This window comes from Chionomys nivalis, chromosome 4 (genome assembly GCF_950005125.1).
Source record: "Chionomys nivalis chromosome 4, mChiNiv1.1, whole genome shotgun sequence".
NCBI classification, from domain to species: domain Eukaryota; kingdom Metazoa; phylum Chordata; class Mammalia; order Rodentia; family Cricetidae; genus Chionomys; species Chionomys nivalis.
This window is the reverse complement of record NC_080089.1, coordinates 36,758,052-36,784,227: the sequence shown is the minus strand read 5'-3', so window position 1 is coordinate 36,784,227 and position 26,176 is coordinate 36,758,052. Positions and strand designations below refer to the sequence as shown.

The 26,176-nt window shown below is 37.8% G+C and overlaps 2 protein-coding genes across 2 annotated transcripts; both read right to left on the bottom strand.

Moving 5' to 3' along the window:
- Positions 1–12,365: 12,365 nt before the first annotated feature.
- On the bottom strand, positions 12,366–13,307 carry LOC130873379 (olfactory receptor 147-like). The gene has a single exon (XM_057768187.1). The coding sequence runs from the start codon at positions 13,305–13,307 to the stop codon at positions 12,366–12,368; it is 942 nt and encodes a 313-aa protein (XP_057624170.1).
- An 11,152-nt stretch (positions 13,308–24,459) lies between these two features.
- LOC130873617 (olfactory receptor 145-like) lies at positions 24,460–25,401 on the bottom strand. The gene has a single exon (XM_057768466.1). The coding sequence runs from the start codon at positions 25,399–25,401 to the stop codon at positions 24,460–24,462; it is 942 nt and encodes a 313-aa protein (XP_057624449.1).
- Between the last annotated feature and the right edge of the window lie 775 nt (positions 25,402–26,176).

Here is a 26,176-nt window from a genome sequence, read left to right as displayed (position 1 = left end):
GGGTTTACAAGAAGCCTTCTTGGCTGCAGTTTCACGGGATCCGCTTGGCCCCTCGGCGTCGGGTTTGTGGTCAGGTAGCGTTTCACGGCAGGGAGCGCACGGAGGAACAGGCTGTTCACACCACGGTGGCCACAAATCAAGAGGAACAGGAGGAGCATCGATGCCACTATTCTCTTGGAGGACCCAGGACCTAGCTTCTTCCCAGCTGACCTCACCTCTGGGTTTCCACCGTTCCCCAATGTCCCGATAGCATCTTTAGCATATTGGCCCTGGGGATACACTGCAGATCCAAACTGTAGCCAATGAGGACAGTAATCTTTGTCCTTCTGAATTCTCCCCACATCCCCAGTGCTTAAATAATGCCGGGCACTGAGGAGCCTCAGTAAACAAGTACTGACTGCACTGTTGAAGGCACACAAACCAAAGCAGTCATCCCTATTCTTGGTACTCTACTTTAGGAACAAAAAGTCTTCGGTCGCCCAGAACAGAAATCAAAATGTCCAGTTTTTAATTTTTTTATAGGCTCAATGTCCTTTATTTATGGCTAAAAACCAAATATGAGTGAGTACATGCCCTGTTCCTCTTTTTGGGTCTGGGATACCTCACTCAGGATAGTGTTTTCTATTTCCGTCCATTTGCCTGCAAAATTCAAGAAGTCATTGTTTTTTACTGCTGAGTTGTACTCTAATATATATATATTCCATACTTTCTTCATCCATTCTTCCATTGAAGGGCATCTAGGTTGTTTCCAGGTTCTGGCTATTACAAACAATGCTGCTATGAACATAGTTGAGCATATACTTTTGTTGTATGATAGGGCATCTCTTGGGTATATTCCCAAGAGTGGTATTGCTGGGTCCAGGGGTAGGTTGATCCCGAAATTCCTGAGAAACCGCCTCACTGTTTTCCAAAGTGGTTGCACAAGTTTGCATTCCCACCAGCAATGGATGAGTGTACCCCTTTCTCCAAAACCTCTCTAGCAAAGGCTATCATTCGTGGTTTTGATTTTAGCCATTCTGACAGGTGTAAGATGGTATCTTAAAGTTGTCTTGATTTGCATTTCCCTGATCGCTAAGGAAGTTGAGCATGACCTTAGATATCTTTTGGCCATTCAAACTTCTTCTGTTGAGAATTCTCTGTTCAGCTCAGTGCCCCATTTTTAAATTGGGTTGATTAGCCCTTTACGGTCTAGTTTCTTAAGTTCTTTATATATTTTGGAGATCAGACCTTTGTCTCTTGCAGGGTTGGTGAAGATCTTCTCCCAGTCAGTGGGTTGCCTTTCTGTCTTAGTGACAGTGTCCTTTGCTTTACAGAAGCTTCTCAGTCTCAGGAGGTCCCATTTATTCAATGATGCCTTTAATGTCTAGGCTGCTGGGGTTATACGTAGGAAGTGTTCTCCTGAGCCCATGTGTTGTAGAGTACTTCCCACTTTCTCTTCTATCAGGTTCAGTGTGTTCGGACAGATATTGAGGTCTTTAATCCATTTGGACTTGAGTTTTGAGCATATATGGATAGATATGGATCTATTTTCATTCTTCTACAGATTGACATCCAGTTTTGCCAGCACCATTTGTTGAAGATGCTCTCTTTTTTTCCATTGTATACTTTTAGCTCCTTTATCAAAAATCGGGTGTTCATAGGTTTGTGGGTTAAAGCCAGGGTCTTCTATTTGATTCCATTGATCGACTTCTCTGTTTCTATGCCAATACCAAGCTGTTTTCAATACTGTAGCTCTGTAATAGAGTTTGAAGTCAGGGATGGTAATGCCTCCAGACAATCCTTTATTGTATAAGATTGTTTTGGCTATCCTGGGTTTTTTGTTTTTCCATATGAAGTTGATTATTTCTTCTCCAGATCGGTGAAGAATTTTGATGGGATTTTGATGGGGATTGCGTTGAATCTATAGATTGCTTTTGGTAGAATTGCCATTTTTACTATGTTGATCCTCCCAATCCAAGAGCAAGGGAGATCCTTCCATTTTCTGGTGTCCTCATCGATTTCTTTCTTCAAAGACTTAAAGTTCTTGTTAAATAGATCTTTCACTTCCTTGGTCAGAGTTACCCCAAGATATTTTATGCTATTTGTGGCTATCATGAAAGGTGATGTTTCTCTGATTTCCCTCTCTGCTTCCTTGTCCTTAGTGTATAGGAAGGAAACTGATTTTTTGGAGTTGATCTTGTATCCTGCCACATTCCCAAAGGTGTTTATCAGCTGTAGGAGTTCTTTGGTAGAGTTTTTGGGGTCGCTTATGTATACTATCATATCATCTGCAAATAACGAAAGCTTAACTTCTTCCTTTCCAATACGAATCCCCTTGATCCCCTTATGTTGTCTTATCGCTAGTGCTAGAACTTCAAGCACTATATTGAAGAGGTATGGAAAGAGTGGACATCCTTGTCGTGTTCCTGATTTTAGTGGGATGGCTTTGAGTTTTTCTCCATTTAATTTAATGTTGGCTGTCGGCTTGCTGTAAATAGCTTTTATTATATTTAGGTATGATCCTTTTATCCCTAATCTCTCCAAGACCTTCATCATAAAAGGGTGTTGAATTTTGTCGAATGCTTTTTCAGTATCTAATGAAATGATCATATGGTTTTTTTCTTTCAATTTATTTATATGGTGGATTACATTGATACATTTGCGTATGTTGAACCAGCCCTGCAACTCTGGGATGAAACCTACTTGATCATAATGGATAATTTTTCTGATGTGTTCTTGGATTCGGTTTGCCAGTATTTTATTGAGAATTTTTGCATCGATGTTCATGAGTGAGATAGGCCTGTAATTCTCTTTCTTGGTTGGGTCTTTGTGTGGTTTTGGTATCAGGGTAACTGTAGCTTCATCAAAGGAATTTGGCAATGACTCTTCTGTTTCTATATTGTGAAATACATTAAGAAGTATAGGTATTAGTTCTTCTTGGAAGTTTTGGTAGAATTCTGCATTGAAACCATCTGGTCCTGGACTTTTTTTGGAAGGGAGATTTTTGATAACCGTTTCTAATTCTTCGCAACTAACCAGTCTATTTAGGTTGTTCACCTGTTCTTGGTTTAGCTTTGGTATATGGTACTTATCCAAAAAAATGTCCATTTCTTTTGCATTTTCCAGTTTTGTGGCATACAGGCTTTTGTAGTAAGATCTAATGATTCTCTGAATTTCCTCTGTGTCTGTGGTTATGTCTCCCTTTTCATCTCTGATCTTATTTATTTGCGTGTTCTCTCTCTGTCGTTTAATTAGTTTGGATAGGGGTTTGTTGATCTTGTTGATTTTCTCCAAGAACCAACTTTTTGTTTCATTGATTCTTTGGACTGTTTTCTGTGTTTCTATTTTGTTGATTTCCGCCCTCAGTTTGATTATTTTCATTCTTCTTCTCCTCCTGGGTGCTTCTGCTTCTTTTTTTTCTAGAGTTTTCAGGTGTGCTGTTAAGTTCCCAATGTATGCTTTCTCCGTTTTCTTTAAGTGGGCACTTAGTGCTATGAACTTTCCTCTGAGCACTACTTTCATTGTGTCCCATAGGTTTGAGTATGTTGTCTCTTTATTTTCATTAAATTCAAGGAAGACTTTAATTTCTTTCTTAATTTCTTCCTTGACCCAGGTGTGGTTCAGTAGTTGACTGTTCAGTTTCCATGAGTTTGTCGGCTTTCTGGGGGTAGCATTGTTGTTGCCTTCTAACTTTAATCTGTGGTGATCTGATAAGACACAGGTGGACACTGATATTTTTTTGTATCTGTGGAGGTTTCCTTTGTTTCCGAGTATGTGGTCAATTTTCGAGAAGGTTCCATGAGCTGCAGAGAAGGTATATTCTTTCCTATTTGGGTGGAGTGTTCTATAGATGTCAGTTAAGTCCATTTGCTTCATTACCTCCAACAATTCTCTTAATTCTCTATTAGGTTTCTGCCTGATTGACCTGTCCATTGGTGAGAGAGGTGTGTTGAAGTCTCCAACTACTAGTGTGTGTGGTTTGATGTCTGCCTTGAGTTTTAGTAATATTTCTTTTACATAAGTGGGTGCTTTTATATTAGGGGCATAGATATTCAGGATTGAGACTTCAACCTGATGAATTGTTCCTGTTATGAGTATAAAGTGTCCATCTCGATCTCTTCTGATTGATTTTAGTTTGAAGTCCGTTTTGTTAGAAATTAGTATGGCCACACCTGCTTTTTTCTTAGGACCATTTGCTTGAAAAAACTTTTCCCAGCCCTTTACTCTGAGTAGATGCCTGTCTTTGTGGTTGAGATGTGTTTCTTGCAAACAGCAGAATGTTGGATCCTGTTTTCGTATCCAATCTTTTAGTCTGTGCCTTTTCATAGGTGAATTGAAACCATTAATATTAAGTGATATTAATGACCAGTGGTTGTTTACTCCGGTTATTCCTATTGTTTTTGGTAGTAGAGTTTGTATGTCTCCCTTCTTTGAGTCGTGCTGGTGAAGGGTCACTAGATGCCTGAGTTATTGTAGGCAGTGTTGGCTATGTTGGATTCCTTGTGTTGTGATATTCCTTCTATTACTTTCTGTAGGGCTGGATTTGTGGCTACGTATTGTTTAAATTTGTTCTTATCCTGGAATGTCTTGTTTTCTCCATTGATAGTGAACGATAGCTTGGCTGGGTATAGTAGTTTGGGTTTGCATCCATGGTCTCTTAGTTTCTGCAGTATCTCTATCCAGGACCTTCTGGCTTTCATGGTTTCCATAGAGAAGTCAGGTGTAAGTCTGATCGGTTTACCTTTATAAGTTACTTGCCCTTTTTCCTTTGCAGCTCTTAATATTATTTCTTTAATCTGTATATTTTGTGTTTTGATTATAATATGGTGAGGGGATTTTTTTTTTGATCCAGTCTGTTTGGTGTTCTGTATGCTTCTTGAATATTCAAAGGAATATCTTTCTTTATGTTGGGAAAGTTTTCTTCTATAATTTTGTTAAAAATATTTTCTGGGCCTTTGAATTGTGACTCTTCTCCTTCTTGTATCCCTATTATTCTTAGGTTTGGTTTTTTTTATTGTGTCCCATATTTCCTGAATGTTTTGTGATGAAAATTTTTTGGCTTTGCTGTTTTCTTTGATCAGTGCATTTATTTTCTCTATGTTGTCTTCAGAATCTGAGATTCTTTCTTCTATCTCTTGTATTCTATTGATTATGCTTGTTTCTGTAGCCTCTGCTCGTTGACCTAGATTTTCCATATCCAGCTGGTCCTCATTTTGTGTTTTCTTCCTTGTTTCAATTTTCATTTTCAATTCTTGAACTGTTTCTATTACCTGTTTGATCGTTTTTTTCTTGGTTTCCCAGGGTATCATTTACATATTTAGTCATTTCATCAAACTTTTTGTTATACTTCTCATCCATTTCTTAAGGGTGTCTTTTACATGTTGTTCAAGGGACTCTATTGCTTTCATAAAGTCAATTTTTTCCACTTCTTCTGTGTTAGGGTGCTCAAGTCCTTCTGTTGTAAGATCATTGGGTTCTGGTGTTTTCATGTTGTTTTTCAGATTGTTGGGTGAATTCTTGCCTTGGCGCCTGCCCATCTCCTCCTATCAATGCTCTCTAATGGGTCTTTTAAGTCAGGAACAGGTTTCCCTGCTGGCCAAGGGCCCCGCTTACAAAGTGCCCTCGCTCCGTTTCCTGGCTCCCGCCATGGGCCAAGATCTCTCTCACCACTCAGAAGGATCTTCAGGACCAGGACCAGGCTCCTCGTTCCCTAGGGACCTTGTCCACAAAAGGCCTACCCCTCTGTAAGCCAGCCACCAAAACAGAGAAACTCCCCCTGCCCTCTGCCCCAAGCTCCCGACCCAGTGCCCAAACAGGCTATACTGGGTGATCCCGCGGCCCACAGGAGGGAGGGGGAGTGAAGGAGGGCCCTGGGCGCAAGCTGGGATGGGTCAGAGAGAGAGAGGTCCCAGCAGAGGAGGAGCAGTCCCAGCAGAGGGTATCAGCCCTCACAGGCTAACTGGGAGCGGGGGTTGGGGGGGGGAGTGAAGGGGGTCTGGGAATGCTCTCGCTCCATTTCCTGTGTCCTCTCCCCACTCAGGAGGGTCTTCAGGGACAGGACCAGGCTCTCCGTTCGCCCGTGGACCTTGCCAATAAAAGGCCTCCCTCTCTGCAGGCCAGGCCCCAAAAAACCTACTTGATTTAATTGTAGTGGGGCAATCTGCTCTCAGGGTGGGCTTCACTATTTTTTCATGCCTGGACTATCCCCGATCCGCCGCTTCCGTCTGCGCGGACCCGGGGGGGGGGGGGGGGGGGGTGTCCTCCGCTTCCCAGGCAAACTCTTTTATGAATGTACTAACTACTAATTTCTATCAATTTATAGGCAAAAAAAAGTAAGCAGACAGCATCTGGAGACTATAATAAAATTTCAACTTTGTTCTAATCTCCTACATGATGACTCTGCTGGTATTTTAAGGGTGTGTTAATTTGTGACTTTCTTCTGTTCTGTTACTATAAAGGCCTCCATAAAATTGTTACAGCGTTGCAACATGGAATTCAGAACAACCTGAATCATTGTCTCTGAGCTGTAGTCAATCCAGAATAAACAAGCTCTGATCTCTGTCAAGTGACATGAGTTTTTGCATTGAGATCAGTCATCATTTAACTTCCAAGACTTGTCCTATTGCCTGAATGTTTAAAAACAATAGCTGAGAATTTTCCCAAAGCGGACAGATGTCAACAATTTCAGAATGTCCTGATGACTTAATGAATCAAAGTTTTACATTCTAATCAAATCTAAATAAAAATCTTTGTAGCTTCTCTTATTTTCAGCTAACTTAAAAATCGCTGCTCTTAGACCACAGAGATGAACAATATAACATGTATTTCTTCACTTTGTTGTCCTAAAATATCACGATTATTTGTGTGTTATGATGACTGCCTGTTTACCTTAACATAGACTTTTCCCAAAAACACAGACACTTTAATTCAACCTGCAGATTGTTCTAGGGTGACAGAACAGGGCATAAGGTTGACATCTCCACATTTGCGCTGAATCAGCATAGTCTATTCTCTTACCTTTGGGTCAGGTTGTTCCTGTTAAACTTTGCACACAGACATGTTAGACATTCAGATAAAGGTAGTAGAGATTGAGATACACCAAAATTTCCTCATCTCTCTAGTCCCGCTCAAGGCTAAATAAAGCATACATTGTGTAACTAACATAGCTTCAAGGTTTACAAAGACATCAGGACCCACATATTGAAATATACCAGTCTTATAACTTCAGAGCACAGCCTATAAGGCTATAATCACCAGCACTTTCTTTTTATTTTTAATTAAACCACTGTTTGGCCCATTAGCTCTATCTTCTTATTGGCTAACTCTTACATATTAACTTGACCCATTTCTATTAGGCTGTGTATCACCATGAGGCTATGGCTCACTGAGTAAAGTTCCAGTATCTGTCTCCAGCAGGGCTACATGGCTTCCCTCTGCCTTGTTTCTCCCAAGTTTAGTTTAGTTTTCCCCACCTACCTATGTTCTGCCTTCTGTAGACCTAAGACAGTTTCTTTATTATTCAATGGAATTCACAGCATACATAAGGCAATCCCACATCAGCTCCCCTTTTCTGTTAAATAAAAAGGAAGGTTTTAAATTTAACATAGTAAAATTACATATAACAAAAGAGGTATCAAGCAAGAATTACACTTACAATATTTATAAATACTTTATCTTTTATCATAACTAGGGAAAAATATAAGTAAAACTTGCATAAACCTGTGTGTAACCCTTGCCAAAGTCAAAAGAATCTTAAATTATTGCTGTGTTAGGACAGTTATTTCTGGACACTAGCCACCACCTTCTTTTGCTGAACCTATCAGTATGTATTTTTACATTTCAATATCTCACCCTCATTCACTGGAGCCCTTTTACAATAGTCTCCCTAGAAGGACTTTGAGCCAGGGATAAACAATGAATTTTCAGAAAAAGACATTACTCATCAGAAAGTAAATATGATATGTGTGAGATAAATCATATTTAGTAATTAAATAAGATGTTTCTATGATGCATTTAGCTTTAATTCCAAATAGAAATCTGATTATTTTATATCTACCTATTTAGTAAAATGAGATTTTTTTTCAAGAATAACTAGAGAAATGCAATTATTTCGTTAATTTTTAAATTGTTACCTTTGCATAACTTTTTAAAAAAATGATTAATACTTCACATCTGAAAAATGTTTGAAATTCAAAAATTGAGTAAACACCTTAGGCTTATGTTTTATTTCCAACAGTTCAAAAGGCTTCTAATAAGCCTATCCTTCCAGTGTAGGGTGGCTTTTCTTAATAAAATCTTACTAAAAGACATGCGTTCACATATCCTTTACTCTCCAAAATTTGTAGATTAGCAAGGATAAGAAAATACTGAATACTCAAAGGTGGTCAATAGACTGAATATTTTCCTTAATATTTTTATATATGCCCTTAGTTCTATTCTCCGAATGCTGATTCACATGCATTAGATGTGATATATTACATTTGCTTTCTATATTACATTATATATTTCTGTATTAAATTATATTATGATCTGACAACTGCAACAATAAATATTTTTCTTAGATATACATAAATTTTAAATGGTCCTATGTGAATCCTAATGTGTATTAACACAAATTCTCCCTCTATTCAATTGCTGTGACAGTGATACCATTATCTATGATCAGTTGCTTACACTGATACTAGCAATGGCCGCTATGTCAGAACTGTTACCAGGCCATCATTAGCACCAAGAATCTGTGAGCCAAGAGTAGTGGCACATGCCTATTATCTCTGTTCTCAAGAGCCAAAGTCAGAAAGATGTTAATTTCATGACCTCTCTGAGCTACACAACACAATCTTGTCTCAAGGCAAAAGTACAAAATAAGCACTGAAAGGCTATGAAGAATCAAGGATATACTGAGTAAGGAAAGTTAAATGAAAAATTCATGTTTATATTTTAGGAATATGATACTTAAAATAAAACATGTAGTTCCTTTTAAATTTGTATGATTTATTAAATGTGTACCACAACAGTTTTATTGTTTGTTGTCCAGTCTCTAAGACTGAGAAGACAAATAATCAAATCTTGCACAACCCAAATTCAAATCCAAACAGTTCCATTTTTCACATTTACATTCCTTTTTTACAGAGGACTCAGCAATTTACCCTGACTTCAGAAATAAGACAGTCAATATAAACTCCATTTTGTGAATGAGTCTCAGATATAATGACCTAGCTTCTATGATTTTTGGTTGTCTTGATTCTTTAGGTATTACTGCTTTGCATTAACTGAATAAAAAGTAAGTCTATAAAAACGGTGCTATTTCTCCAGTAAAATACTTTCAGACTGGTTGTATATTCGTGGGTATTGGTGCTTGTCTGACATTGGAAGATATTATATCCATTCCCAGCAGTACAAAAGTTTATTTTCCTTAACTGTCTTAAAATATGCCTCTAGTTCTTTTCTCCACTTGTTAATTCACATGTGTTATATGTGACAAATTACATTTGATTTCTATATTACTATTTAAATTGATCTTACAACTGTAACAATAAATATATTTTTCATGGATATATGTGAATTTTAAATGGCCCTGAGTTAACTTCAAGTGTGTATTAACACAAATTCTCCCCCATTCAACTGCAGTGACATGATGCATTATCTATGATCAGGTGCTTACACAGATACAAGCAATGGCAGCTATGTTGGAACAGCCCACAGCCATCATCAGTGCTTATAAGTTGTTAAGCCAAGTCTCAGTCCTCAAGAGATAAAGACAAGAGGATTATAATTTCATGCCCTCTCTGAAAATCCACAACATAATTCTGTCTCAAGGCAAAAGGTCAAAAGTAAGCAGTGAGAAGATATTGAGTATCAAGTACATACTTACTTCAAAATAGTAAGTAAAAAAAACTTACACGTTTAAATTGCTGGAATATTGTATTTAAAACAAAACATGTAATACTTTTAAAATATGTATCATTATTTATCATTTATATAATGTAAAACTCAGAAGTTTTAATAGAAACATGCAGAATCTAAGACTCAAATTAAGATTCAAAACATGTAGAACTCAAACTCAAAACCAAGTCATTTCTGTTGGTCCTTCCATTTGACACAGTTTACTAAACTCATGTCAACTTAGGATCATGGAGCACCCACCTAAGTTTTTTGCTATTTCAGTTGACATCTACTGAAAGACTTTGGGGCACCTCAACATTACTGCACCCCTCCATTCCTGGGAACCAAGGGACCCTGGTAACCAACCGCGCATGCACTGGAGCTTTGAGTACTTTCCATCCCCTTTGTAGTCTTTCTTCAATAGACCCAGACTCTAGAACTGGGGTGAGATAACCTGCAGATAACCTGCAAGTGTTCCTCCTTGTTTAACCAACCCAGCAACCGCCATAGCATTGATCAATTAGAGTTAGCTGACCATTAAATGAACTAGTCAAAATAGTTGACAAATGATTTCTGGACTCTCCCTTTTGATTTTTGATTCTGTACTACCCCCTCCTTGATTCTGTGGTTTTTTTCCTTTAAAAGAGCCCGTAATAGACAAAGCAGGGATCCTTCTCCTCTCGAGGCTGAGGGACCTCTGCCACGGCAGCAAAATAAAAATTTCTCTTGCTATTGCATCAACCATGCTGAGAGTGTCTCTTGGGGCGACCTCCTCCTTGGTGGGGCTTTATGACCCACCACTACTGGCATTGACTCATTTTTCAGGTGTGTACAGTTAGCAAAAAGTCATCATCCCTCAAGCAGGGCATGCAAATTTTTATTATTTAAATTTTTTATTTCGGGGATTTCAGTAAAAATTTTTCATGGAAGCTCCATTAGTTATAAATGAACATTGACCATGCTTCTGGACATTGGAGAAGGAAGGAAAAGTTGTCAGATTTTTGACTGATAACACTCAGACTTTTATTGTGTTTATTTACATCTATTGTTTTCCATTCCTAGCACAATTCAACTTCATGTTGATTACTCTTTACACTTGTATGCACACTTTTCAGCTCAGCCTTTTTCCACAGCATTCATCTGTTTACCAAAACCTTTCCTGTCATCATTGAAATTGTTGCTGTCTCTGAAACTCCACTTAGCTCCTCCCTTTACTTAAATGTTCTGTTGGCAAACATGCCTTCAGTCAAGAAACCTGCCACCTTCTCAGAAGCAGTCCTTCAGCCAGCTCACTCAAGACAGTAAGACAGTTATTCTCAGTATAATTACATTCTTTCAAGACTTTGCATATTATTTTTCTATTATACTCACAAGGACAAAATCTTGTTTTATCAAAATCTTACTAGTCTGTAGCCTTCTGAGATCATAAATATCTTCAGCCTTTCTCAGAACTACAATTGTAATGTTTGACCAAATCCTAGATAACTTGATGTCTAAAATAGGATAGATGCTCAGTTTATATTTCTCTTCAATAAACTCATTCATTGTATATTATAAAATTAAATTAGTAAATAGAGAGAAGTGACTAATAATAAATTAAGATTATGTAATTTTTTGAGGAAAAGACAAAATACCATTAACAATGAAAACTAAAACTGATTAGTCAAATTCTTCCCAATGAATACAAAGCAAGTTTTTATACATACATTCTTCCTCTCAGGTCCATAAATAGAAAACATAATATAGGTTCCCTTTATTCTAAAAGACCACAATTGTTTCATTTTTAGTCTGCAAACACTGGAATCATAACAGACTCATCAACTCCTCTTTACTAATCTGATTTAAGGATAAAGAGAATCGTTCGAAAAGAAATCTACAACTATTCCAAGATGGTTCACAATCCCAGTCGTGATTAAGATATAGATAAATGGAAGAACACGTGCCTACCATACAATAGAACATGAATAGACACCCCAAACAAATAACCTACAAAAATTTTCAAAGATGTAGTTTTAAAAGATCTCATGACCTTATTATTTCTGAGTACTTTATCATCCATTGCTTCGTATATTTAAATCTTCATGCTTCCCAAGACTGGAGGGTAACATACTAGTAGCTGGCTGCACAAATGCATTTGATCAGTTTTCAATACTGAAAAGATACATATGATTTTGGAAAATTACGGAATAAACAATGCTCTCTGCCGTTAAAGGATAATGGGTTAATCATTCTTCACTGTCTTCTGAAGTTTCCTTTGTTAATTAACTTAATTTAATTTTGTGTAATGTTAAATTGCTTTAATTCCATACTACTTTAGTCAATTGCTTCTGGTTGTCTTCTAGTTTTGTTTTTTGTTTTTTGATGTTATTTTAGTTGTTGTCATTGAATTTTCTCAATGCAGTGGGTAAAACCCAGGGCCTCACACATATATACAAGTGAATGATCCTTCAGGTCCTATGTGTCACATGTCCTAAGATTTACTTCCATAACAAATACAGTTTCTATTAGGTAAACATTTTTTTCCTCAAGGTTTTTCTCAATGCAATGTGGACATCCTTATTCCTTAAACTGTAGATGAAAGGATTCAGCATTGGGCCCACAACGGTATAAAAAATGGAAGATATTTTATCTTCATCCCCAGCCACACTAGAAGGTTTAAGATACATAAATGTTGAGGCTCCAAAGAAAAGAGAAACAGCTATTACATGAGAGCCACAGGTGCTGAAGGCTTTTGACCTACCCTCTGCAGAACGGATGCCAAGGATGCTGGAAAGGATCAAGGTGTAAGAAATAAAGATAGTCAGGCTGGGCACTGTTACATTGATACCCGCAACAATGAAAACCACCAGCTCATTAATGGCAGTATGTGCACAAGAAAGCTTCAGGAGAGGAAGTACATCACACATGTAGTGATTGATGATGTTGCCATTACAGAAGCTAAGACTTAGCATGTTACCAGTATGGACCAAGCTTCCCACAAACCCCATCACATACACGCCCACCATCATCAAGTGGCAGACTTGATAGGACATGGTGACCTGGTAAAGCAGGGGTTTACAGATGGCAGCATATTTGTCATATGCCATTGCTGTCAAAATGTAGACTTCGTTAATAACAAAGAAGACAAAGAAAAAGAACTGAGTCATGCACTCTGCATGAGAGATGGTGTTCTGATTTACAAAACTCACCAGCATCTTGGGGATTATGACAGAGGAGAGGCAGAGATCTGTGAAGGAAAGGTTGAAGAGAAAGTAGTACATGGGGGTGTGCAGGTGAGGGCTCAAAACAATCAGAACAATCAAGCCCAGGTTTCCCACCATGGAAACGACATAGATTCCCAAGAAGAGGAAGAAGAGAGGCAGCTGGAGCTCTGGCTGCTGTGTCAATCCCAGCAGAATAAACTCTTTCACTGAAGACTCATTTCCTGAGGCCATTCCTTGGTTCATAGCTGTGGGAACAGAAAGATAATTACATTAAAATAAAATCTCAGCCCTCTCCAAACCACACTAAAATGAAATTAAGAACCAGAATCGAATGATAAATCAAGCTCAGACTTCTCTGTGCTTTTGCTTTCTACATTTCATGGGAGTTCATGGAGAAATAAACATAAATCGGTGAAAGGCCACTTCTCTGAGAAGAATATTAAGAAAAGCAGTGATCATTTTAGTTTCTACAGCATTTCTGTTCTTCTTCTATCTTGTAAATCTACCTCCCACTTCAGGGTCAGTGATAATCACAAAAGAGAAGAAACATCCAGATCAAAGTCTCAAGTTGGATTAAAGAAAAGCATGTATCCAACTCAATACTTACCCTTGGAATATAGGACTCATCAGTGACCTCTCTGAATCTTCTCTTTGCTCACAGATGGGCAAGTTCTAGTAGTATTGAAAAGCTGTAAAGGTGCATAGCCCCAAACACACATATAGATAATTTTCTGATGTTACTACATCTGCCTTTCTTTGATGAGGGGAATTAATTTTGTACTGGCAAAGTCAGACCATCATTTCTAGAAACTAAGAAAAAAGCAGATCATTATTTGCAGTTATGGCTTTTCCAAGGTTGTCCTCTCTGCCCTAAAAGCCATTAAATAGTAACTACTAATGTCAAAAGAGCCAAGCGATAATGACTCAAGAGAGCTTTATGAGATGTAGTCTTAGGAACCTCATTAAAACTTGAAAAGTTTTTGTTTCCTGGGTATTTATCCCAAAAGATCACGCTTTATTGCAACAGTACTTAGAGACTAGTTCAACAGTAATGATAATGGCTTTTGGAGAGATACATTTTGTTGTGTTTTTATTGTTTTAAAATTTCACCCCGAATTCTTCCGCTGCAATTCCTCCTCCCCAACCTCCTGCCACTATCCTCTCACAACTTCACTTATTTCCTTATTTTTTTAACCTATTGTTAAAAAAAAAAAAAACTAGTCAGTGCTGCTAGTATGCTTATGAATGTAAGGATATCTATGTGAGAATAAGGAGCCTCTCTAGGGCCCCATCCTTGAAAATGACTATGTTTCTTCCAGTAGCCACCAAATGACAAGAGTTCCACACCTTGAAATGAAACCTCATAACCGTATTTTTGTAAGGTTTTATTTTACACAGGTCTTTGCACGCTGTTGAAACCACTGGGAGTATATTTGAAAAGTAAACTCGTTGAGTACTCAAAACATAAATTAAGTGTTTTTATATGTCACCTCTGGTTTTTACAATCTTCCCATTTCTTTTTTTTTTTATTCTTTTTTTTTTATTCTTTTTTACTTAAAATTTCCAACTGCTCCCCGTTTCCCATTTCCCTCCCCCAACTCCCACATATTGCCCCCTCCCCCCACTCCCCTCCCCCTATCCCCACTCCACTTCTCCTCCCCCTAGTCCACTCCCCCTCCCTCTCGATACTGAAGAGCAGTCCAAATTCCCTGCTCTACATGAAGACCAAGGTCCTCCCACTTCTATCTAGGTCCAGGAAGGTGAGCTTCCAAACAGGCTACGCTCCCACAAAGCCAGTTCATGTATTAGGATCGAAACCTAGTGCCATTGTCCTTGGCTTCTCATCAGCCTTCATTGTCCGCCTTGGTCAGAGAGTCCAGTTTCAACCCATGCTTATTCAGTCCCAGTCCAGCTGGCCTTGGAGAGCTCCCAATAGATCAGTTCCACTGTCACAGTGGGTGGGTGCACCCCTCGTGGTCCTGATTTCCTTGCTCATGTTCTCCCTCCTTCTGCTCCTCATTTGGACCTTAAGAGCTCAGACGGTTGATCCAAATTGGGTCTCTGTCTCTCTCTCGATCCATCGCCAGATGAAAGTTCCTGTGCCATTCTCCTTGGCCTCTCGTCAGCTCTCATTGTCCACCACATTAAGAGAGTCCGGTTTTATCCCATGTTTTTTTCAGTAGCAGTCCAGCTGGCCTTGGTGAGCTCCCAATAGATCGGCCCCCCTGTCTCAGTGGTTGGGTGCACCCCTCATGGTCCTGACTTCCTTGTTCATGTTCTCTCTCCTTCTGCTCCTCATTATAACCTTGGGAGCTCAGTCCGGTGCTCCAGTGTGGGTCTCTGTCTCTATCTCCATCCATCGCTAGATGACGGTTCTATGGCGATATGCAAGATATTCATCAGTATGATTATAGGATAGGTTCGTTTCAGGTTCCCTATCCTCAGGTGCCCCAATGAACTAACTGGGGACATTGCCCTGGGCTTCTGGTAGCCATTCCAGGTTCAAGTCTCTTGCCAACCCTTAGGTGGCTCCCTTTTGACACTTTAGGCTTAGGAGAGGAGTATGATGTGGTGGTCCCAAACTCTTTAAGATGAGCACTCCCAAACTCTTGTTCACTGCCTAATCCCAAATTATGGATGTCTGCATAAATCACTATTTATGCCAAAAAATTGATGATGGTGGTGGAAATTTGCACTAATCGATGGGTTTAATTTATTATGGAAACTTTATAAGAATCAGTTTGGCATTATATTCACAGCAGAAAAACAGCCATATGTTATGTTCTTCCCTAGGGCCTCTGTCATATCTATTCTCAGGTAGCTCTTCCCAAGAATATGCTGGGAATGAGCTCTGTCAGTAAATCAGTCTGAAATCCAAAAAGAAAGTGCCTGTTTACTCCCATAACACATGTACCAATACAGAAGTAGAGGGTATTTTCTGCCATGTCAGCAATTATTGTGGCTTTTAGGATCCACAGCTATACAAAATTGATTATTAGTATTTGCCTGTGATAGGATGCTTACACTGTAAGTGTTATCAAACTAGAAAATAGGGATGAAGCTTCTAGGGAGAAATGAGCTTTGTTTCCCCATGTTTTGACTGGAATATATGGTATCTTCATTAAAAGTATCTCACCATCAAGTAATATGCATAACCAAGAGCAGTGTCAATAGCCTGTAATATTGGAGAGTTCCATGGAACACAACTCATAAACAATTCCAAGATAGGTATCTTATTCCTGAATCTCAGAGTTAGTTGATGGCCTTCATGTCTAGGAGGAAGGCTATCTCCAAATTAATTCCTTTTTATACATGAATATATCTTGAGAAGCTTATACAGTAGTAGGCATACACACAACTCTCTCAAAGGCCTTAATGTCAGTTATCTCTCCTCAAACCCCCGCTCTATTCTGCCCTCCCATATCCTGTCCCACTCAATCCTCCTGCTGCATTAGTCCCCATTCTTCCTTCATCCACCTGTGCTCCAAATTTACACACATTTTATTTCGGTCACTGTGGGCACCCTACAAACAGAAAATTAAGAAAACCTGTCCAATATACAATGGATTCTTTGTACTTTCTATCAGTAGATGAAATCCTATATATTAGTTAAGAATTTTTTCTTTCATATATATCACACATATGTCTTAATCAAAGTCTTTAATCTCAAAAGGATTTTGTCAGTTTTCCTAGCATCTACTTCTGAGGCACTTAAATAATTAAAACTGATATATAAAAATGGTGCTCTATAAAATTGTATAGAAGAATGAATAAATGAACATTCTTTTCCAGTTCTCTAAGGATGCATACTGGATATTCTTCACAAAATTTCCTCAAAAGGCAAAGAAATATAAGATACCAAGGTTCTTATTTGTAGACCAGAAGGTGGAGAGTGATATCAGTCATAAAATAATGTTCAGGCACAGCCACCACATAGAGGCCATCAAAGGTAGTTCCATGTTACTTATGAACATCGGAAGAAAGAAAATAAAAAGCTATAGCTCTCATCCATGAACATCACCCTGATCTTCTGAATAACACTAAGAGTACAAGGTGTCTCTTTACATACAATAGTTGCATAGACTGAGATCAGAGAAAGATTTGTAACAGTGCAGTATAATGAGGTCTGAAATGCCAAAATCTAGATTCTGTTCCTTTTCTAGCGTCATTGGGATTTGGAAAATGTTTTATACATTTGTAGCACTAAACTGAAGCATCTACAATACTTAGAAAGATGAATATGGCCAGAGAATACTGGAGAAAATGACTAGAAGGAGAAGTGGCATGCGTTTCAGAGGAAATAACAGCAGTTGGAAGAGAAGAAAAGGTGAGAAACGAGGTAGTATAGGATAGCAGCGATGAAGGGGAAGAAGCAGGAAGAGAAAGGAAGGTGCCTGGATTAAGAACAATTCTGTGAGGAGTTCTGATAAACAAAATACAAAAGAGACATTACTAGAGAGGATTCAACAAGGCTTCTAATGAAAGGGATACAGGTAAACAAAAGACACAAAATCCTTCAAAACACTAGCCTAAAAGCAGACTAAATTGTAGAGTTGTCACAAACGGAAGATTTTGCTGGTGGGAGGTTATCTGTTGCCTGTTTTTGTGGGTGCAGTTAGCTTCCTAGGGTTGGGGTTTTCCTTCTAGTACTTTCTATAGGGCTGGGTTTGTGGATACATATTGTTTAAATCTGTTTTTTAACATGAAATATCTTTTTTTCTTTATCGATAGTGATTGAAAACTTTGCTGGGTATAGTAGTTTGGGCTTGCATCCATGGTCTCTTAGTGTCTGTACCACATCTTCCTAGGATTTTCTGGCTTTCATGGTTTCCATTGAGAAGTCAGGTGTAATTCTGATAGATCTACATTTATATGTTACTTGACCTTTTTCCTTTGCAGCTCTTAATATTCTTTCTTTGTCCTATATGTTTTGTGTTTTGATTATTATATGGTGAGGGGATTTTTTTTATTCAGTATATTTGGCTTTCTGAAAGTTTCTTGTACTTTCATAGGAATATCCTTCTTTAGGTTGGAAATTTTTTTTTCTAGATTTTATTTTTTTTCTATATTTTATTGAATGTATTTTCTGTGCCTTTGAGCTGGAGTTCTTTTCCTTCTTCTATACCTATTATTCTTAGATTTGGTCTTTTCATGGTGTCCCAAATTTCCTGGATGTTTTGTGTTAAAACTTTGTTGGATTTAATGTTTTCCTCTATAATATCTTTAGAACCTGAGATTCTTTCTTCTATCTCTTGTATTCTGTTGGTTATACTTGCCTCTTTAGTTCTTGTTCATTTACCCAGATTTTCCATATCCAGAATTCCCTTGGTTTGTGTTTTCTTTATTGCCTCTATTTCAGTCTTCAAGTCTAGAACTGTTTTATTCATCTGTTTGATTTTTTTTTTTTTTTGGTTTCCTTAGGTTTCTTTGAGGGATCTATTAATTTCTTTTAATTTTTTGTTTGGCTGTCTTCCAATTCTTTGAAGGTGATTTTCATTTCCCCTTTAAGTGTCTCCATCATCTTCATAAAGTTACGTTTAAAGTCGTTTTCTTCTGCTTCTTCTGGGTTAGGATGATCAAGTCTTACTCTTGCTTTTTTGGTTGTTGGTTGAATTCTGGCATTGGCGCCTACCCATCTATTCCTTCAAATGAAACTGGCAGTGTCTTTATATCTTGATCCAATCTTTGCAGTGTCTCTCTGAGTCTTTGGGAATTGTTCTTGGTCTGCTCTGTACAGTCAATATCTGTGTCTCAGGGAGCCACTGAGGCCCCTCTAACCTGCTTTCTTCATCTTCTCTCCTGGTTCACACTCTTGGTCCTCTCTATTGGTCTCCTCAGGGTTGTAGCAAGTTCTTGGTCCCCTTGGTATTGTAGCAAGCTGTGTTTCAGAGTTCCACTGAGGTTGCCAAAGGATAGGTGAGTTTGGGGTTGCATAGTCCAATGGATGGGGGTTAGGTATTGGGGCAGCCTGCCTGCAGGAAACTCTCTTGCTGGCTGGCTAGAGAAACCAAGGCAGTTGGGAGAGGAGCCTGGGGTTTTGTCCCACTATGGAGGTCATAGAGAGTGAGGTGTACTACCGTGTGGCTGGTCACTAATCTCTGGTCGAGTTTTGAAGCAAGCTGTTTCAGAGTTCCACCAAGGATGCAGGAGGATAGGCGACTTTGGGAGCAGGATAGGACTAGTAGCTTGCATGGTCGGGTGGGTGAGGTAGGGTACCTTAGCTTTGTTTTTAAATCCAAATGTGAATCTGATTGTTTTATGTCTACCTGCTCAATAAGTAGATTTTTTCCAAAAATTAACCAGAAAAAATGCATTTATTTCATTAATATTTTAATCATTTCCTTTGCATAAATTGTAAAAAATTATTAATATCTCACATCTGAAAAAGGTGTTTGAAATTCAAAGACTGAGTAAACACCTTAGTCTTATGTTTCATTTTCAAGAGTTTGTAAGGCTTCTAATAAGCCCATCCTCGAATGTGGGATGGCTTTTCTTAAGAAAATGTTACTAAAAGACATGTGTTCAAATATTCTTTACCCCTAAAAAATATTGTAGATTAGCAAGGATAATAAAATACTAAATAATCAAGTTTGATCAATAGACTGACTACATGGAGGAACAAGAATGTGATCACAAAACTTGTTTCCCAGGGAAGCATAAGGTATGACTTCAGGCACACAGGTCATTCTGACCTTCTGTGTAACTTTTTTAATACATTAATTCAGCTAAACAAATCACTTTAGAAGATGCTGCCACATGAATATGTGCAATTATTATTCATCCACTTAAAACTATATTTCTTTACATAAAATGTGTCTGAAAGTCTGCATTTCACTTACACTCTTTCTCCTTTTTTTACTGATTTTCTTTTTGTTTTTATTTAGTTGTTTGTTTGGTTTATTGGTTGTGTATTTCATCCACTTAAAACTATATTTCTTTACATAAAATGTGTCTGAAAGTCTGCATTTCACTTACACTCTTTCTCCTTTTTTTACTGATTTTCTTTTTGTTTTTATTTAGTTGTTTGTTTGGTTTATTGGTTGTGTATTTGGTTGGTGCTTGCTTGCTTGGTTAATTTATTGGGTTTGAAATACACAGTTTCTTTGTAAAGCACATGCTGACTGAAACTCATTATGTGGTTCAGGAAAGCCTTCAGCTCCTCAGCTTTCTGCCTCAGACTCCTACGCCTGGAATTGCAGTATGCAATACAGTACATGCACCACAACTGCAGGGTGTTCTGGTTTTTCCTATTGTTTTGTTTATCTCTCTATAGCCTCCTAAAAGATAAAAATAATTGAGCCTGGATATACTTGCTTATAATCCTAACATCTCTGGATGCTAAGCCCTAGCTGGACTCCAAGAAGGGTTCAAGGTCATCATAAGTAACTCAGTGAGACCTTGTTCCAAATTCAAAAGTAAAAAGAGGAATGATTATACCTAGAACTCTAATCAAGCACTTTCTAGCATGTATCCTATGTTTAATACGTGACACACAAAGATTGAAAAATGTATTTTTACCACTGTATCACTTGTATAAGTCTGCCAAATAAAATTTTTAGGCACATGCAGCAGACAGGATGGCTTAAACAAGAGGAGATCATTTTCTTGCAAATCTGGGGCTAAAAGTCCTTTATCAACTGTCAGTTATATGTTTTCTGAGGCTTCACTGCTTGGCATACAAATGACTATGCTTTTGCTGTGTTGCACCAAGCTCTTTCCCTTGAATGAGTATGTCCAGTCGTAATGTTTATGCCTCCCTATTTTTTTCCTTGTAAGAATACTAATCAAATTGGTTTAGGGACATCCTTAACATTATTGCAAATTAACTTAAATGAGTTTTAAACTAATCACATCATTAAGAACCTAGTATTGTTACAGTTCAATGTCCTGGGGAAGGGGACACTGACAAAAGTTCCTGCAAGAACACACCTGCATAAGAATCACTGTTCCACAAAGAAAGTGAGTGTGCACGGAACTTCACTGAGACAGCAATATCAGGATTAGTAAGACTTGATGTTTTGATTCATATCACTAAGAAAAGAGAGGAAGCTGCCAACCACACTGGTCCAAAATCACATATTGTTTGGTGGTCTACTTTACTCTTATTAAAAGGATCCTATTATCTTTATATATACACTCCTATTTTACAGATAACTCAATTATTTATCCTGTCTTCAGAATTAAGGTATTTAATATATACTCCACTTTTTGAATGAGTCTCAGATAAAATGACCAAGATTTCTATGACTTTTAATCATCTTAATTTCTTAGTGATATTGTTTTGAATAAAGTGAATAAAAACTTTATAAAAATGCTAGCATTTCTCCAATAAAATCTTTCTAAACTTGCTGTATATTCATGGATACCTGTGTATGTAGCATGAGAGGATACTACATCAATTCCCAGCAGCACAAAAATTAATTTTTTAAATACTTTAAAATATGCCTTTAGGTCTATCCTCTGTATGCTGATTCATATGTATTATATGTGAAGAATTATATTTGCTTTCTAAATTATAGCTTGAATTGATCTGGCATCTGTAACAATAAGTGCATTTTCATAGATATACTTGACCTTTAAATGGCACCATGTGAATCCCAAGTGTATATTTACACATATTCAATTGCAGCGACAGTGATACCAATATCTAGGATCAGTTGCTTACACTGATACTAGCAATGGCCGCTGTGTCAGAACTGTCAGTCGGCCCTCATCAGTGCTAACAATCTGTTAGTCAAGAGTAGTGGCACATGCCTGTTATTTCTGTCCTCTAGAGAAAAAGTCAGAAAGATGATAATTTCATGACCTCCCTGAGATACACAACACAATCCTGTCTCAAGGCAAAGGGACAAAAATAAGCACTGACAGGCTATGAAAAATCAAGGATATACTGAGTAAGGAAAGTTGTATGAAATAAGCATGTTTATATTTCATGATTATGATACTTAAAATACAGGATGTATTATTTTTAAATTTCTATTATTTATTAAATATGTACCACAACAGTTTTATTATTAGCTATCCAGAATCTAAGACTGAGAGGATAAAGAATCAAATCTTGCACAACCCAAATTCAAACCTAACCAGTTCCATTGGGCTTTCTGTTTCCCACAGCCTACTGAGGGCATGAATAGACAGGGCCAGGGTGCCCCAGAAAACTCCTGGTGCAGTTTCAGCTGGTCTCTACCTGACCCACTCTTTTATGTGTTTTCTTTAGCCAAAAAACATCATTCATTCCAAAGAACATGAATGTTTTCGTTACTTAAGATTTGTTGTTTCATGATTAGACTAAAACTTGTTCATGGAACCTGGACATCTACTACTACAAATATGGGGAAGGAAGAAAATGGAATTCTTTATCTGATTGATATCAGCTGGATTTTTATTGTGCTTACTGAGATTCACTCTTTTTGCCTGCAAAGCCCCAATTCAACCTTGTGTTGTAATTATTCTTCACACTTGTATACACATCATTCTGCTCAGCCTTCTTCCATAGCATTCATCAATTTCCATAACTATTGCTCATACTAGTCAGATTGTTCCTGCCTTTGAACAGAGTTGTCTTCATAAAGCTAGCTGCCACCTTCTCAGAAAGAGTTCTGTGACCAGACAACCCAATATAAGACAGTTTTTCTCAGTACAAATACTTAGAATTTGTATCAATTTGTTCAAGACCTTGTACATTGTTTTTCCTACACAAAATCCTAAATATGAAAATTATTTCACCGATTTACTGGTTTTTAGCTTTCTGCAATCAGATGCATCTTCAGTCTTCTTCAAAGCCGTATGCTTAATTTTTTTTTTGCCAAAGTCTAGATAGCTCTATGTCTAAAATAGAATGGACCATCAGTTTAAATTTACAACATCAATAAACTGTATCACTTTGAGAAAACTTCTGATACAGAATGAAAGTGAAATTATAGACAGAAAGAATCATGTGATAACTAATTAAGATCATATGATTTATTACAGAAACCACAAAATTTATATACTGATAACCAGTAAATATCTTAAGTTAAATTCTTTCCAAGGAAGACATAGCATGTGTTTATACACACATTCATACCTACCCTCTAGACCATGAGAGGAAACCCTAGTACAGGTTCCCTTTATCCTGAATTGCCTAACATAAAATTGCAGTTTCATTTCAATGGGCAACCACTGGAATCACAACAGACTCATCGCCTCTTCTTCACCAAACTGCATTAGGGTATAGATAAAAGAATATAGTAAAAAGGGCATTTCCCCTCCAAACTTCAGCCTTTCAAGAAACAAAGGAACCTTTAAAATGTTATCCTCTCCAAATATTTACAGGGCATTATTAACCAAATTATTGAGTCACTATCTCTAAGAATACTGAAATCAGTATCTCAGTGGAATAATAACATAAGACCTCTAGATGTACCCTAGTTCAAGATGTCAACAGTTTAGGATGAGACTCTATGGAAGAGCAATTGACAAACAATGAGGAGACCCCGAGTATAAATACCCAAACACACACTTACAAAAAAAAAATAAGATTAATGTGTACATTTTAAAAAGATTTTAGGATCTTATAATCTCTGACTGTAATATCATGCAGAGTGTTGTACTTAAATGGTTATGATTTCTAAGGCTAGAGTGTACCATACCAGTAGACGGCTGCACTAATGTTTTTATTTCGATTTTCTATACTGAAAAAAATATACATATGGTTTTGGAAAATTATTGTATAAGCTGTGCTCTATAGTCTAAAAGGATGAGGGATTGATCATTGTTCTCTCCCTTTACTTCTGGATTTTCCTATATAAATAAATTAATTTTACATAATATTAAGTAATCTTGCATCTGCACTATTATCACCATAGGTTTTGAATTTTGATATTATTTTAGTTGTTTTTTGCTATAGCTGTTTTTGAAGACTATCATAGTAGGAAGGCTCCTTATTTGTTCCCGGCTACTCAGTCCAAAAACAATCACACAGAAACCATATTATTTGCAATACTGCTTGGACAATGTGTTAAGCATATTTCTGGCTAACTCATATCTTAAATTAACCCATCTCCATTAATCTGTGTATTGCCATGAGGCTATGGCTTATGGGGTAAAATTTTGGCATCAGTCTCTGGTGGGTCTACATGGCTTCTCTCTGGCTCTGCCTTCTTTCTCCCAGCATTTGGTTTAGTTTTCCTCCACCTAGTTAAGTTCTGCCTTGCTATAGGACAAAGTAGTTTCTTTATTTATTAAAAGCAAAACATAGACAGAAGTATCTCCCACACCAGACTATGGGTGCAATACAGAAATGCTTGCTTGTAAGCAAATGCTCAGAAAATAGGCTACTCTTCTACACCTCTCCCTAGTTGTAAACCTCACATATCCTAAGATTTTTTTCCTTCATAACAAATGTAGATTCTACTTAAGTAAACATTCTTTTCCTCAAAGTATTTCTCAGTGCAATGTGGACATCCTTATTCCTTAAACTGTAGATGAAAGGGTTTAGCATTGGACTCACAACAGTGTAAAAAACGGTAGATACTTTATCATCATCACCAGACACATTAGAAGGTTTAAGATACATGAAGGCTATAGCTCCAAAGAAAAGAGAAACAGCTACAACATGGGAGCCACAGGTGCTGAAGGCTTTTGACCTACCCTCTGCAGAACGGATGCCAAGGATGTTGGAAAGGATCAAGGTGTAAGAAATAAAGATAGTCAGGCTGGGAACTATGACATTAAAACCCACAACAATGAAAACCACCAGCTCATTGATGGCAGTATCTGTGCAAGAGAGCTTCAGGAGAGGAGGCATGTCACACAGGTAGTGATTGATAATGTTGCCATCACAAAAAGTCAGACTTAATATGCTACCAGTATGGGTCATGGCTTCGAGAGACCCCATTACATACACACCCACCATCATCAAGAGGCAGACCTTATGGGACATGGTGGTGTGGTAAAGCAGGGGTTTACAGATAGCAGCATATCTGTCATAGGCCATGGCTGCCAAAATGTAGCATTCGTCAATACAAAAGAAACAGAAGAAAAAGATCTGAGTCATGCACTCAGCATGGGAGATGGTGTTCAGCTTCACAAAACTCACCAACATTTTAGGAGTTACAACAGAGGAGTAGCAGAGATCTGTGAAGGAAAGGTTGAAGAGAAAGTAATACATGGGGGTGTGCAGGTGAGGGTTCAAAGCTATCAGAACAATCAAGCCCAGGTTCCCCACCATGGAGACCACATAGATTCCCAAGAAGAGGAAGAAAAGAGGCAGCTGGAGCTCTGGCTGCTGTGTCAAGCCCAGCAGGATGAACTCCTTCACAGAAGAGTCATTTTCTGAAGCCATTCCTTGGGTCATAGCTGTGAGAAGAGTAAAATGAGTAATATTAGAATGAGATGCCAGCCTTCCCCAGCCTTTACCATAAAAATAAGACTTGGAACCAAAATGGAAGGATGAAGTCAAGCTTACATCTCTCTGTGCCTCTATTTTCTACATTTTATGAGAGTTAATCTCCAGAAATAAATATGAATATGTAAAAAGTCAATTCTTTAGAATAATATTGAGGGCACCAATGACCATTATTTGTTCTGCAGCATCTCTGTTCTGCTTATACCTTGAAAATTTACCTCCCAATTCAAGCTCAGAGGTATTATCAAAAGAGAAGACCCAAGGCATAGAACTCATTGTCATTCCCAGTGGTAGTTGGGAATGGGGAGGAAATCTAGCATGCATCCAATCCAACACTTACGTTTCTCTGTGGGGAACTAAGTGAATTTAAAATCTTCTCTTCTCCACCCTCACAGAGTAATAAGTACAAATGGCACTGATGAGCTTTAAAGTTTATACCCCCGAAAAATAATTTATTTTTGTAATTACTAGGCTTAGACTTCTGGTGATGGAGAAAGCTATTTTTAGATAGGTAAGCCAGAGCCCTCATTCTTCCATATTAAAAAAGCCGTGGGTTGTAGATCATGATTTTTAATGGTGACTTTGCCCAGAATGTCCTCTCTAGCCCAAAGATTGGTAAATAGCAACTAGCAAAGTCACAAGAGCCACCTGGTAATGACCCAAGAGGCTTTTATGAGTTTATAATCTTAGAGACCTTATTAAAATTGGTAAAGCTTATGTTTTT